Source organism: Amblyomma maculatum, chromosome 10, assembly GCF_055883805.1.
Source record: "Amblyomma maculatum isolate TAMU_Amacu chromosome 10, ASM5588380v1, whole genome shotgun sequence".
NCBI lineage: Eukaryota > Metazoa > Arthropoda > Arachnida > Ixodida > Ixodidae > Amblyomma > Amblyomma maculatum.
Window position 1 is genome coordinate 95,824,256 of NC_139353.1, and position 15,628 is coordinate 95,839,883.

The 15,628-nt window shown below is 43.1% G+C and overlaps 1 protein-coding gene and 1 pseudogene across 2 annotated transcripts in view; one reads left to right on the forward strand and one right to left on the reverse strand.

The window, feature by feature from the left end:
• LOC146177045 (uncharacterized) overlaps positions 1-13,786 on the forward strand; it is a 107,614-nt gene extending 93,828 nt beyond the window's left edge. For both annotated transcript variants that reach the window (XM_084583070.1, XM_084583071.1), the window contains 3 exons: positions 484-644; positions 7,499-7,628; positions 13,706-13,786. In XM_084583070.1, the coding sequence (XP_084439196.1) occupies positions 484-644; positions 7,499-7,601 (264 nt within the window). In that variant the 3' untranslated portion in view covers positions 7,602-7,628; positions 13,706-13,786. The remainder of the gene's footprint in view (positions 1-483; positions 645-7,498; positions 7,629-13,705) is intronic.
• Positions 10,734-13,605, reverse strand: LOC146177047 (uncharacterized; annotated as a pseudogene).
• Positions 13,787-15,628: the final 1,842 nt, after the last annotated feature.

Sequence of the window (15,628 nt, forward strand, 5' to 3'; positions counted from 1 at the left end):
TCTCAAAAAAGAAGATGAACCCATATGTGAAGACTGTGGACATGGACTGACGATAAACCACATTTTAATTTCATGTAAAAAACTCGAAAAGCTACGGAAAAAGCATTTCACTCAATTTCACACCGAACAGATACCATTCCATCCATCACTTCTCCTAGGAGAGAATGCAATTGTAGACATTTCATGTGTTTTTAGTTTCTTAGAAGAAACATCTTTCCTGAACAAGCTATGATATCGTAACACTTCATTCCTTCTCAAAAAAAAAAAACAAAACATAATATACCTTGTGCTTGGCGTATGGTAGCCTGAGTTGCTTATGCGCCATAAAACACAACACAATACAATACAATGATCAGATAGTGAACAGATACTTTTTGTCTGCTGACAGCAAAGACGTACACTGACTTGGAGTACTGGTAGAAGAGCATTCTGCTAGTCTCCTTTTGTTAGCTTGCAGGCTGAACAGTATATTTTTTTCAACAGATGCCTCGCATGCGGGAAGGAGACCATGAACTGTTCTTTAAATTCCTCCACATGACGCCGCCACTCTTCGATGAACTCAGCTTTGTGGAATCTGACCTGACACGGCAACACATTGCCAGAGAGCCCCTGGAGCCAGGGGAGCGACTGGCAATTACACTTAGGTTTGTAGAGATGTAGCTCTGCTTTTTAAGAACCAAGATTTTGACATTTAGTGACATTGTGCTATTTTGGAGGTCATCAACAAAGTACATATATAGTTAGGTTTCTGCAACTTGCATTTGAGCACTGTAGTGGATGTATTTGCAACATGCTCTTTCATCAGAAAAAAACTTGAAGTTAGTGTTAGAGCCTTATTACATCACACCTAAGTTTATTGGTTACCTGTGGAAGAGTAATTAATGATTCCTCTTGTGTAGATGCATTTATTGTGATCATTAATATATCTGAAACATTGATGTGTCTTTGCAGTCTACAATTTCTCTAGTGGTATTGTGAGTTCATACACAGATTATATGTGCTTTTGCCCCGCAGGGGGCACCTGTTAAAGCAGGTGTTTGTGTGTTTTGTGCGACACCACGGACCCCGAGCACCCACGCTTAGCCGTGCGTGGCATCGTCGTGTCTGGGGAAAAGGGGATCCTGGTGGTTGAGCCAATGCCGAGTGTTCGGACCCTTAAGGCCCCTCGGTGGAGGCAACACACCACTTTGGCCCACGCTTCCCATAGACGGCACCTTCGGGCTGACCCACCCGGAGGAAATCGGCAGTCGCCTTTTCCTATCCTCCCCTCCATCTTTCACTTTCCTATCCTCTTTCTCAGAACTTTCCTGTCTTCTCCTCCCTTCTCGCTTTTTCCTTTTTCCTGGCGGCGAGGGTTAACCTTGTGTGGCTAACCACCCTGCGTTACGCCGTATTTGGTTATAGTCAGAGTGTACAGCTGACGTGGCCAGGACTCTTTGTACAAGCTCCTTTCCCGTCCCCTTGTTGGGCTCCATGGTGGGTGGCTGCCACTTTGGCCGAAAAATATCACATTTTATGGCTGCTTCTCTTTCTGGAACTGATCGCCCCGATGTAACCCATGAATTTTTCCAAAAAAACAAAGAAGTTTTCCCAAAGTACTATGTGATACATAGTGAAGAAGAGCAAAAATCAGCGAGAATTATCTCCCCATTCATAGTTGAGAAATCACTGACAAGTGCACTAGGTGCAGGTTACAAGGTGAAAAAACTGGCAAGTGGAGACCTACTGCTTGAATTGAAAGACTACATGCAATACTTGAAACTGTCCAACATTGAGTCTATCGGGGACATACCTGTCTCGATCACTGCTCATCGATCACTGAACACTGTCCGAGGTGTGATTTCAGAAAATGATTTCATACACTTGACAGAAAATGAACTGTTAGAAGGACTTGCTGATCAGAACGTTGTAAATGTCCAGAGGATTAAGATAAGAAAAGAAAACAAAGAAATCCCGACAAAGCACATTGTCCTTACATTTGCTTCCAGTGCTCTCCCTGACACCATTGAAGTAGGCTACCTGAAGATAAGTGTAAGACATTATATACCGAACCCTAGACGATGCTTTAACTGCCAGAAATTCGGACACGGCTCACAGAGTTGTCGCGGTCGCCGAACTTGTGCGAAATGCGCTTCAAAAGAACACTCAACCGATGAATGCACCGAAACCACATTGCAGTGTGCTAACTGTGAAGGAGAACACCCTGCTTATTCAAGGTCTTGCCCCACGTGGAAAACTGAAAAAGAAGTAATCACTATCAAAACAAAAGAAAACTTGTCATATAAAGAAGCGCAACAAAAACTGGCCACTACTCCTGCTTTTCAGTTCACTGCAAAACCAAGTTATTCTGGTATGGCACAACAGCGCGGGGTGCCACACCAACATTTAGCACCTGCCCAGGCCACACAGAGTGAGCCTCGGGCAGGGCTACCCGCGCCCCAGGTGGAAGTGGCTCATGCTGCTCCCCCACCTCCATCTCAAAAGAAGGCTATGCAGCCCTCCGGGTTGACAAGCCTGAAGGCCTCTCCTCATGAGGCGAGGCCTAACGCGAAAGAAAACTTATCTGGGGCGCGCTCCTCCGCTGCCTCTGAAGAGGAGGCAATGGACACGAGCCCCGGTAGGGCTGTGCCTTCGACGTCAGACGGACGACGGCACAGCTTAGACCGTCAAAAAAAAGACAGGCCCCGAGTCGTTGGGCCAAAAAAAAACCTAATCTAGTTTTTCACATTTTTCATAAAATAAGATGGCGTGTATAATACATTGGAATTGTAGAGGACTACTAAATAATTACAGCGACATAAAGGACATCCTGGCTACATTCTCCCCATTGGCTTTGTGTCTCCAGGAAACCAACTTAGGTCCTCAGAACAAAAATTTCCTTAAAAATTACAAAATCATCCGCCGGGACCGGGAGCTGTCCAGCAGACTCTCGGGTGGTGTAGCCATCGTCGTGAAAACTGGAATCGCTGCTCAGGAGCTGACTCTTAATACCAGACTTGAAGCGGTAGCAGCCACAATATTAACACATAAAACCATCACAGTATGTTCAGTATACCTCCAACCACACATCAAGATAACACTAGATGATTTAGAAGACCTTTTACAACAGCTTCCCGAGCCATACCTTTTAGTTGGTGATTTTAATGCTCATTCGTGTCTTTGGGGCAGCGAGCAAACAGATACTCGTGGTCAGCTTATAGAAGATTTTATTTTATGCAGCAACGTGTGTCTCCTAAACTCTGGCAATCCAACATACTACTCCCCAGCCACAGGCAAAGCGAGTTGTTTAGATCTGTCTTTTAGTTCACCTTCTATTTTTACCGATTTTAAATGGGAAGTTTTAAATAATCCGTACGGAAGCGACCATCTTCCTGTCATGATCAGCTTATCATCCTCACCATCAGTCATCCCGACAAAACCCAGGCGGTGGAAACTGCATTTAGCTGACTGGTCTTTGTTCAGTCAAGAAGCCAGTCTAAATGAAATATATTCAGAGAAAATTGATATAGACAAAATGAATGAAATATTTACAGCATGCATTCTTGCGGCAGCACGTCTATCTATTCCCCAATCCACAGGCGTCGTGCACCAAAACCACAAAGTCTGGTGGACACAGGACTGTAAAGAAGCCAAAAAAGAACAAAATAAAGCCTGGGGTATTTTTCGGAGATACCCAACATATGAAAATCTGACAGTTTTTAAAAAAGCAAGAGCCAAAGCTCGATATATTCGTCGTAATGCCGAAAAAAAATCATGGCAGAAGTATGTTACATCTATAAACAGCTCCACAACATCAAAAAAAATGTGGGAACAAATTCATAAGCTAAATGGCAGCTTCTCCCCATTCACAATTCCAATCCTCACAGCCCCTAATACACAGACAAGCATCGAAGAACAAGCTAATATATTAGGTGTGCATTTCCACAAAATTTCGAGTTCTGCACACTATACAAAAACATTCTTAAAGTACAAGGACAGGATTGAAAAATATAGGCTTCCTACGAGGGGCAGCACGAATACACCTTACAATAGGTTGATTACGCTGCAAGAACTGAAAGATGTTCTCGCTTGCGGTAAAAAAACTGCACCTGGTCCTGATGAGATTCATTATGAGATGCTCGCCCATCTATCAGAAGCATCTGTAGAAGCGCTTCTAAAGTTTTTTAACAAAATCTGGGTGCTAGCTAAAATACCGGAGACTTGGAAAAGAGCCATAATTGTGCCGTTCCTAAAACCCGGCAAGCCGCCGACCTGTCCTGGGAGTTACAGGCCTATAGCCCTAACTAGTTGTTTAGCAAAATCTTTTGAAAATATTTTAAACACTAGATTAACCTTTATTTTAGAATCAAGTAAACTTCTTAATATTCATCAGTGCGGTTTTAAGAAAGGATGCTCAACTACGGACCACCTAGTACACCTCGAAAACACTGTCCGCGAGGCGTTTATACATAGACAGCATTGTCTCGCTGTTTTCTTCGATCTACAAAAGGCATATGATACAACTTGGAGATTCGGCATCCTACGTGATCAGCTTTGGGCATCCGTGGTCGAATGCTCAGTGTTTTAAAAGACTTTCTTTCACATCGTTCATTCCAAGTGCGCCTCGGTACCACCTTGTCAAGAAGCTTCATTCAGGAGAATGGAGTACCTCAGGGGTGCATTCTAAGCACAACGCTTTTTGTTGTAAAAATCAATTCCATTATGTGTTCACTCTACGTAGATGACCTCCAGATAGCCTACACCTCTTCCAATATATCAACGTGTGAGAGACAAATACAAATAACAATAAATAAACTAGTGGCATGGGCCGACAAAAATGGGTTTCAGTTTTCCCCCCAAAAGACGGTGGCAGTTATGTTTTCACTCGAACGGGGTATTCAGAACAACCCTGTCTTGCACTTAAATAGAACCGAATTACCATTAAAAGAAGAGCACAAATTCCTAGGCATTACTTTCGATAAAAAACGCACATTTCTACCTCACATAAACACACTAAAAAAGAAAGCCTCAAAATCTCTTAACATACTGAAAGTTCTTTCGCGGAAACATTGGGGTTCCGACAGGGCATGTCTTTTACATGTATACCGTTCTGTTGTACGCTCCCGCGTGGACTATGGGAGTATAGTGTACGGTTCAGCTAGGCCTTCATATCTAAAAAAACTGGACCCTGTACATAACTTAGGTCTGCGCCTTGCATGCGGTGCATACAGAACATCCCCTATAAGCAGCCTGTATGTAGAAACAAATGAGCCTTCACTGGAAGACAGACGAATAGCCCTCACGTGTGCTTACATTCTAAGAATAAGGTCACAGAAAAAACACCTCTGTTATCCAGTTGTCACAACTTGCCCCTCTCGATTAATTTTCACAAATAAACCCAAAGCAACAAGGCCACTGATCATGCGATTCGAAAGCATGTGCAGTGAGCTGCAGGTCCTGGACACCTTGCCTGATGTCGCACAAAAAAACAGCCCTCTACCTCCATGGTACAGTCTTCCTGAAATCTGTGACCTCACTCTCACACAGTTTCCAAAAACCAAAACCCCACAAGAGCACATTATTCAGGAATTCTTAAACTTGCAGGAAAAGTACAAAAACTTCACAGACTTTTATACCGATGGATCTAAAACTGCTGTGTACACTGGAAGTGCAGTTGTGCAAGGAGATTCTGTGGAAATCATAAGACTTCCACACTGTGCGTCTATTTTCACTGCTGAATCCTATGCCATTTCTGTTGCCGTAGAGAAAATATTAAAAGAGAATGTCATAAACAGCATTATATTTACAGACTCTCTAAGTGTTCTCACAGCTCTAAATTCCAGAAATGCAGCTGCTCCTTTACTTGGAAACATAATACACAATATAACAACAGCCATAGCTCGAGGATACAACGTAAAATTCTGCTGGGTCCCGAGTCACGTGGGCATTAAAGGCAATGACAGAGCAGACACATGTGCTGCTGAAGCCCGCGACAAGCAAATAAAGAGTATAAGCATACCTTACAAAGACTGTACGAAACTTGTACATCTCAAATTAAAAGAAAAATGGCAGTCTGCCTGGGACAGTGAAGTGGGAAATAAACTACACTTAGTGAAGCCCATTTTGGGAGAATGGATGTCGTGCCGGCATAAGGAGCGTTTTATAGAAGTGATCCTATGCCGTCTCCGCATTGGACACACGCACCTGACACACAATTTTTTGTTGAAGAAAGAAGAGAAACCACGATGCGAAAAATGCGGAGAAGAACTAACTATTAACCACATTTTATTCACATGCGCAAGTCTTGAAAAGATAAGAAAAAAAATTTTTGTAAAATTTTACAAAGAATACATTCCTTTTCACCCTAAACTGATTTTAGATGATGATGGACTTGTTGATTTATCTTGTGTTTTTAGTTTCATAAGGGAAGCAAATGTTTTACACAAACTGTAGGAAAAAATGAAACATACGTCACTAAGAGAAACTGAAACCTTGTGCTAGGCACATCATGGTGTTGGCAGCTTAAGCGCCATTGGATCTAAAACAACCCAAGTTTTTAAAAGGAGATTTTTTAAACAAATTAGTTTTAACACACTCATTTTCCCATTTCTTGCAAAACAAAACTTTCACCTTGCTCGTGGCGCATGATAGCCTTAGTTGCTTATGCGCCAAAAAACCCAACACAACAACAACATATATGTGCTTTTGCAGTTTGCCATTCATTGGTTGTGTTTTCTTCCACTATGCTTAGGAAAGGGTTCCTTTCTTTTGGTGCTTCTTTTCATTTTATTGCATGTTAATATTCTGATTTTCCCACATTATCTCTGTGCTGATAAGACAGCTTCATATAAAACACCTGCAATGGAAAAATTAACGCAGTCCTTCTAAACATAGTAGAGTTTTAATGTTAATTGGTGTAGGATGTCTGAAAGCTTGTGTGCACAGATAAAAGTTGATGGAGACAGTAATGTGTAATTCACAGCGTGAGAGTATATTGTAGCCTGCACACGGGGTGGTTGGCTGCAGCTGCGACTTTCTGTACTCACTTCCCCGCGAGAAATTCAAGGGTTCTAATCTGCTCTGCCTTTTTTTCCACCCGAGCACAGCAGGTGTGAGCCAGAACATGTTAGGCTAGCTTTGACGGTCTGAAGTAGTGCTTTTGCACTGAAAATGGCGCAGTGAAAGGTCGAAGGCCAAGGTGGCTAAATAACGCTGTTTGAATCACCTGCACCAGACACGTATACCATGACGTCCCTATCTGGCAGGCCAATCAGAAGTGAGACACAACACATTTTCACACAAATATTAGTACTTGGAGTATTTTTTTAAGGGAGTACATCTGTATGTGAACATAATAAACCTAACCTTGCATCCACAACCTTGAGGTTTCGCATCAGGGCATGCCTAGCGTGCAGTAATTGCACTGAGATGGATTAGTGACACTATACTCAAATGAAATGAAAGCATGGGTGTAAAGGCAGATTTCATCTTGAATAGACTGTCTTGTTCTGTTTTGTAGCTACCTGGCTTCTGGACAAGATATTTGTAATGTGGCACTTGCCTACCGAGTAGGTATTGAAACTGCAAGGCGCTGCATCCATGTAACCTGTCGAGCCATTTAGGGACGACTCAAAGACACCTTTATGAAGGTGGGGTGAACTTTTTGCAGCTAAACCTATCACTGCTCTTTCCCCTGAAGCAGCTTCATCCTAAAACTACTGCTCAATTGCTTAAATCTGAACCCTGAGTGTAGTTTGGATCATCACTGCCTTCATTCTGGTGATTGTTGTTTATTTTTTAACTCTTGCATGATACTTTGAACGTGTAGTATTGAAGTGAAGGGCTGCCAAGAGAATGAGGGGGGACATGTACTTCAGCCCAAGGCCCCCTTTTTCTTAATCAGGCCCTGCTCATTTAACTAAATCAGAATTTTCTAAGCATTACCTGTCCACAAGAAGTGTTCATTTGGTTGTAATGTCTTCACATCTTTTTGGGAAGGTATTGAACAGGGTTTCAGGCATTTAGCTGAGCACATTTTGTAAGATTGCTACTGGCGAGCTTACAAAAGTACTGATGACTGCTTTTGAAGGTTTTAGCATGAAATGGCAATTTCCCAACTGCTTAGGGGCAGTCGACGGCAAACATGTTGCAATTTTCTGCCCTCCCAATTCCGGAAGCACATACTTCAATTACAAGGTAAAGTTTGTTACCTGAGATGGGCTCTGCTCAGATAGGTCTGTTCCTAGGATAAGGTAAAAATACAGATCTAAATAATATGGCGCTAAGTGATGTGCATGTAGAACCTGAATTAGCAGGCCAAGTTCTAAGCATTCTGCTGGCTGGTGGTTTAACAATGCTTGTCAGCAACAAGGGAAGCAATATCTGGAACAAGGTGTTGTGCAGAAATGGTTCCTGTGGTAGCTGTGAGGTAGTCATCTGTCATCCTTGAATTCAGAGGACCTTGCATAGGCACAGCAAAGATACAAGTACATACACACAGACATGGCATTGATTAGTGTCCCTTTGTGTCAGAAACTGGACAAATTGTTATACGAGCAAGTGCAAAACTCTGGGAAGCGTGCATCTTCAAACTTCTGTCACAATCTTGTGCTTGCTCACTGAGCTCTATTTACAATGAAAGGGGCGTGGAAAAAATTTTTATGCAATCAAATATTTGTACAGTCTTTATTTGCATGCCTTTTTTTTTTTTGTTCGGTACCTCTGGTCATCACGTACTCTTTGCGGTTGTTCCGAGTCTGACGTACCCATTCACCTAAGTGCACAAATAAAATGCAGTGAAGCCAAAGAAGTGGGATGTATTGTGTTAAAGTTGATAACGAAGATGAGCTGTTATTATTTTCAACATGTACAGCAAAGGGTAAAGAGAACATTTCAAGCACATTAAAGAGCATCTCCATTTCAAATTATTCGTTAAGATTGTGGTGAGCGATCTGCAAAAACATCAGAAGATTCTTGGGGAGCATGCCTGAGTGACCTTAAAGTTGGGAATTGGTTCAGCTTATTGGCTCCTGTATGTTCCTCCTAAAGCTGTTGCTCTACAAAATACATGAATGTCGAGGCACATTTTCGTTGGTATATTGTTTTCCGTAACTTTTGGATTACATATATTCTGGTGGTCCATCTGTTTCCAGAGTGGTGTCTTCAGTTGAGCAACTCTGTTGTCACCAACCCTTACAATACAGCTGCTGCATTGACAACAGAAAACAATGCTTCTCGTCTAATTTTCACTTCAGTCGTGTTGTCGAGAGCAATATTACAACTACGAAATATGCATACTTGGAGACAAAAGAGAGGGAGGCTTCTCTACTGCCTTGCTCCTAATGAGCTCTTGAAGACGGAGGGATGTCCACCCAAAGCTGATGCAGATGGAAAGGCCCTTGCCTGTTAGTGATGTACACAAATAATGAATGCCACCAGAGGACCAAGATCTTTCAATTGATTTTAGCCAGACAAGTCTATTAGCGAAGATTACCCGTGTATTTGGTGCATGGTTTCGGAAGGAAGGCCGAATTGTTTAGGGCTGAGTCCCACCAGTGCCACCTAGAACTAGTTTCAGGCCTGCTCACTGCCGCCGTGACGTCACGCGTCTTGACCGAGCCGCGCGGAAGCGGGAGGCCGCGAAGCGCAAATCATCGCTTCTGTGGAAAGGAGTGGTCGCGGTTGAGTGCCACACGTATAATAGTTTTATTTTGCCTTTGCATTTTGATTGTCACTAATGTTAGGAGTGCATATGGCTTTAAAATCCGTGCTCATTTATCTGGAAGGCAATTTATTATTCCACTAAATATAAGATTGTGCGCCATGGAACATGTGGCCCAACAAAGTAACGAAATAAAAAAGGTACATTTAATGAGTCTTTATTAACTCATGCTTTCCACATACACACACATACACACTGTGTCCAGAGAATGCATATGGAAACATTTATTGCTCATTTTGCAAACTTTTGCAATTTCCTCTGTTGAGTCGGCGTTTTTATACCCTTCACAACATCAGTCTTCATAGAAACGTAGTTCTTCAGAAGTGTGTTTGCTGCTGCCACAAGTATGTTTGTCAGCACAGTGTCAGGATGGTAGAAACGTAGTTCTTCAGAAGTGTGTTTGCTGCTGCCACAAGTATGTTTGTCAGCGCAGTGTCAGGATGGTGACCATTGTTACAGACATCAAAATCCTCTGTTTCACAGAGATGTCTCGTGACAGCCACAAGCAGCTGTTTAGGTGTTGCATGAAAACGTGCAGCATTCGCTTTGCTGGTAAGCTGTTCTAAGACAATGTGGGCGTGTAAAACCGCATTAATGACAGCCGGTTGCGGAAACTTCAGAGCGCCTCTGGAGAGGTCTTCGATTAGGAGATTCCTTTCAAGTTGAACTTCCCGGTCCTCAGACGTAATATTCATGGCACAATACTGACAGGGCAGCTTCTTTAACGCGGCGTGGGTGCAAAAGGCTGCGATGTATGTCATCACGGGCAGAATGGACTCTTTTATTTCTTATATCACGATCAGACACCTTTATACCGTACTCTGTCAACTGAGCTCCGCCAAGTGTCAGCACATGGCTTCTGCAGTTCCTGCATATCTGGCAAAACCAAACTGTCTTGCAGCCTCAGTTTTTTCTCTGACTCAGACTTGCTGTATTGAAAGGTGATAATTTGTTCTAGACAGCCGACGGTACTGTCCGAACCTTTCCTCTAGACTGTCGGTCTGAAATTTGCCCAGCAACACATAGTCGAAATTCAATTCTTCAAGGCAGTACCGGCACAGTTCGACAAGCGAGTAACAAGTCAGCCGCAGCACTGCGTGGGTTTCAGTGGTTAGTGCGCCTGTATCCATCCGGATGTCTCGCCATGTGTCCAACCAATCCACAAATTTATTAAGAAATTCTATCTGCTTGTCAGTCAAACTCCTTACTGGATCCTGGAGCGGATCTCTTAGGCGCCGGCCTTTGGAGAGGCTTTTCACGTTGACTATATGCCACCACTTCAGTATTAGATCAATGAAATGCGCTGTCCATGTGGCGTAGTTCAAATTAAGCTCGTTTCCGCGCATATTTAGAGCCTCCACCACAAATGAACTAAAAACTTAAAACTAGCTTCACATTCTGGCGTTCAATGTTGGATGGATGCAGTGCTTTGTAGCTCAATCCATAACCAAACTTTGCGACGCTGTGTTGCTCCGAAGCGTGCAAGTCTCGAAGAGCTTTGAAAGAGGCTTCATTAACCCGAACTAACGGAGATCCACTAGGAAATTCAGGGTAGAAGATGCACGTTCCTGGATTTTTCTGGTTCAACCAGTTGTTTCGTATGCACTTCAGAAGGTGGACTGGGTCTACTACATAAAAAAGGGGTCTTGAATCGTCCACTGGGTGAGGGTACACGATGTCAACTGTTCGTGTTTTAGAAAACAAGGACATCACTTTTCTATTTATGGAATTGTTATCTTTTATTACTGCTATGACAGTAAGCCCTGCATTCTCGAGCTCCAATATTGTCCTTCTTAGGACTGCGTGCAATTGGACTGCTTCAATGTTCGATACTGGCAGAATGTGTGCGACATCCTTGTGTGATGATAGCAAGGACTGCGTCATAAAAACATGCGCAGTTTTGGCTGCTTCGGAAGAATTTCACCGATCCACCTTTGTACTCGAAGTACGGCTGAATATGGATCTCGTCCATCATTATAGTGACAATCTTTTCATGCGGTTTCAGGTTTCAGGAGGCTTGATCGCTGCTTCACATAACGTAAAAACCCTTCGTCGTCCTGCTCATTCGCTGGGTTAACGTTGTATTGCGAACAGATATGCATGAGTGTAGATCGATGGGGCAGTGCTAACTTGCCAGCACTGCGAATGAATCGGTAGGCGTGTGGGGAAACAGTGTATAGAATACTGGAGAATATTAAAAGCTCAGCAGAGTACCGTGCTGAATGGTCCTTCTTGTGCAAATAGGTCAAGTTGCTCTTTTATAAAGCCGAGTGCTTCTGTTTTCTCTTGCAGCAAGATCATCACACCTGAGGCTGTCCAGCAAAGAGAAAAGAAAGCTGAAACTCACTTTGACTTTTTCATCCTTGTCGCAAATGCCTGGAGCCTTGAAACTTCTCATACTGTCTAGTGCAGTCTGAAGGCAGCGCAGATCGTCCAGCTTACACGGGATGAGCAGGTCCTTTACAGGCACTTTCACTTTCCTCCAGAAGGCAGTTACCTCCATGTTCTTGCTAACAATCACAGATCGTTCGACGTCTGGTGGATCTTCACCCTCTATGTGAACAAAGAGAACAGCATGCTCTGCTTTTACTGACATCCAGTAGGTGGAGAGATCGAGGCTTCGTAGGCGCGATACAAAGTCTTCATATGACTGAAGCTTATTTTGGCGCTCTTGTTCTTTGTGCGATAAGATTGACTGCCGAATAGCTTCTTCTAGATGCGATGCCTCGCGGCGTTTCCTCTTTGCCTCTGGCTCCTGGCGCACTGGTGCGCATTCGTTCAAATAAGCAGGGGCATTTTGAAAAATGGTCGGCACTGCGTCCTGAGTAAGCCGAGTAACGCCCATGGGAGCTTCTATTGCCCTGCCAGTTCTTGGATCGGTGTACGTAGTAGTCGTCCTTAATTACTCGGCCTTGAAATGGAGCTCGCACACCTGCAAACCATTCACAAAAAATAAACAGTATATTACAGGCCTTTTTTGCTTCACATCCACCTCACTTACTAAGCTATAAAAAAGAGGCTATTTGAGGTGTCTACATGGATAAAAATGCGGCTGAAGTAAAGCCGTACATATTTCTAAGAAATAATGAAGGGGACCGTGTAAACATGAAAAGACACTGTATTTTATGGCGCTTTTTATCCTTCGACAGTCTGTTATTTTTTCTTTTTCAGCCCACGCTGGTTCTTTATCGACGAAGCGCGCTGACTAGCAAATAGATTCCAGAACAATCTACAAATTGCTTCGAGCGTGTGCATGAACTGATAATACGTCCTGGCACCCCTGGAAAAAAACGACACCACTCAAGACTTTTATAGCGATTTTATAGCGATAGCGCGTCTCATCACAATAAAGCGCAGTCAAAGCGAACGTTACAGAAGAGAAATAAACATCCGTGACAATGTCAAGTCCTACTGACTGGCAAGTAAAAAGTGCACAAGAGATCATTATATTCGCTTCAGGAAAAAACATCTCTCAAGGCATGCACGCGGCATTATGCAGATATCATGTCTCATTACAGCAAAGTGCCGCAGTTGAAGCGAACATTTCTGGAAAGCAATAAACAGACGTTACAATGCTGGCTTATGCTGGCTGGCAAGTCAAAAGCGCACTCGTTATTATATCTTTATAGTAGAGCAAGAACCGGACATGTTGGAGGTGGTGTTTTGACTATTACTCAAAAGTAGTATAGACGTACACATACCTTCGGATCACAGAGAGAACGGATATCGACGTCATCTCGATGAACAGCACGCTCCCACTTTGCTCTTCGGTCGTCCTTTGGGAACGAGAACACTCGAACCTTCGGCCCATTGTCGTAATTGCCGCGACAGTTGGGCACAGAATAGGGTTTGTGGAGCCTGGTTTTTGTTACTTTTATCCGGGTATCATGCAGTAAACTGTCGAAGGGTTAATCAAGAAACTAGCAACTTATTAGGGAAGCCAGGGACAAACTACGGTCGGTTGTAGTGTCTGATTTAAGGTGATTGTAAACTATTCTATTTCAGATGAGTCTCATCCTTCACCCAGATCAACCGTGGCTATGTGGCAGCCCTGACGGCATGTTCTGCCTGTCTGGGGAGACTTATACCCGTGTTACACGGGCAATTTCAACTGCCGTTCAGTTAAATCACAGTTCAGCGTTCCAACTGACGTTGAACTGAACGGCAGTCGACTGTAGTTACACGGAACATATCGCGAACCTCAGTTGACCCCCAGAATCACGTGATCCCCCACATGCGAGCAATTCTTACTAAAAAAAGTGCTTTATTTTTCATATATAAATTACTTTGTACAACATTTGCACACTTTATATTATTAAATTGCACATTTTGCACGCGTTTTTTTTTTTCGAGTATGGAACAAATGAACTCGACACAAAGCCAAGTCAATCCATTTGAGGTGCGTCTGGCTTCGCTGCTTAATCGTCGTTTTTTGATACCGCTTCGCGCGCTGGTGTTTTGACACTCGTTTGAGTATTTAAAGTTGCAGGCTGGTACTTGCGTTAGCTAAGGCAGCAACCTTTCATGTGATTTTAGAACACACAGCGGTTGGAAATGCCACCGACTCGGTCGATGCGGCGCGTCCGCTGACAGCCACCTTGTCAGTTGACTGGTTCAACTGGGACCGCCGACCTCAGTTGAACTGAACCGCAGTTGAGATTTCAACTACAGTTGGCGCTGCCGTGTAACATCGCTAACTGCCGTTCAGTTCAACTGACCGCCAACTGAACTGCCGTTGAAAACGCCCGTGTAACAGGGGTATTATCTCCTTGAGATCAAGTGTCCCCACAAATGCAAAAACAGTGATATGTTCACCGCCTCAGGAGAGAGCATTCTTGACTACATCCAGGGCACCGGCAGCAACCGATGCCTGAAGATGACACACCATTATTATACCCAAGTACAGATCTTGCTGTACCTGCTAAATGTACAAAAATGCTTTTTTTTTGTTTACTCCAGCAAAGAAAATGTGATAATTGAAGTGATCAGGAATGACATTTTTCTTCAAGAATCAATACCAGCCTTTGAAGATTTTTATTTTACTTTTCTTCTGCCTGCTGCAGCAAAATAATGCACGTGTTCACTACAATTTGTATGTACATCAGAATTGAGCCCCAAACACAATGGAAAAATACATTTCCCATTTACTACTATTACTGCACGTCAGAAAATGCTAACATCCTAAAAGTACATAGTGTGATTATGAAATTGAAAATGACATGAGAAATGAGCTAACAAATATGACCACTGCTTACCACTTCTGCTGCTGCATGTGTGCATAGCACTGAAGCAGATGCACTAAAAACAAAAGCTCATTTGAAGTGTTTTTCATGCATCATTTCTGAAGACCTAGAACAAAGTACTTTACAGAACAGCAAAAAGGCAACTTGTATCCCCATGTTGTGTATCGGGGATACAACATATTTTTCATGCATATTCAGTATAGAGAGATCATGCAAGTGCGCCACATCTCACTATCTGCAAAACACAAAGTTCTAATGTGCAGATAAAACTGACAGGAATACAAAAATGTTAAGTATTCACTACAAACTGGACAGTTAAGTACAGCTTGGTTAGCAATGCATTTCTTTATGTGCTAGAAGGAAAATGGCACACTTCAAAGCATTAAAGGTCCACGGAAACGGCCCCCAAAAAAACCACTGATAAACGTGTTCAGTGTGTAGAACACATCCTTTTGAGCATTAACGCAAAGTATAACTCCTTGGAACAAAGCCAGCGATTTATTATTAATTTTTAAAAACAGCGTTTTTTGAAATTCGCGGGCAGAGAGATTGTCGCTTGGCGGTGTCGCATGGAACTATTTCCTAGTCCCGTGACGTCACGGGTCGGTTGACTGGCAAGGCTTGCTAGGAGCTGCCATTCGCTGCGGTCACTGCAACCATGACGTCACGGAGACACTTCCGGTAG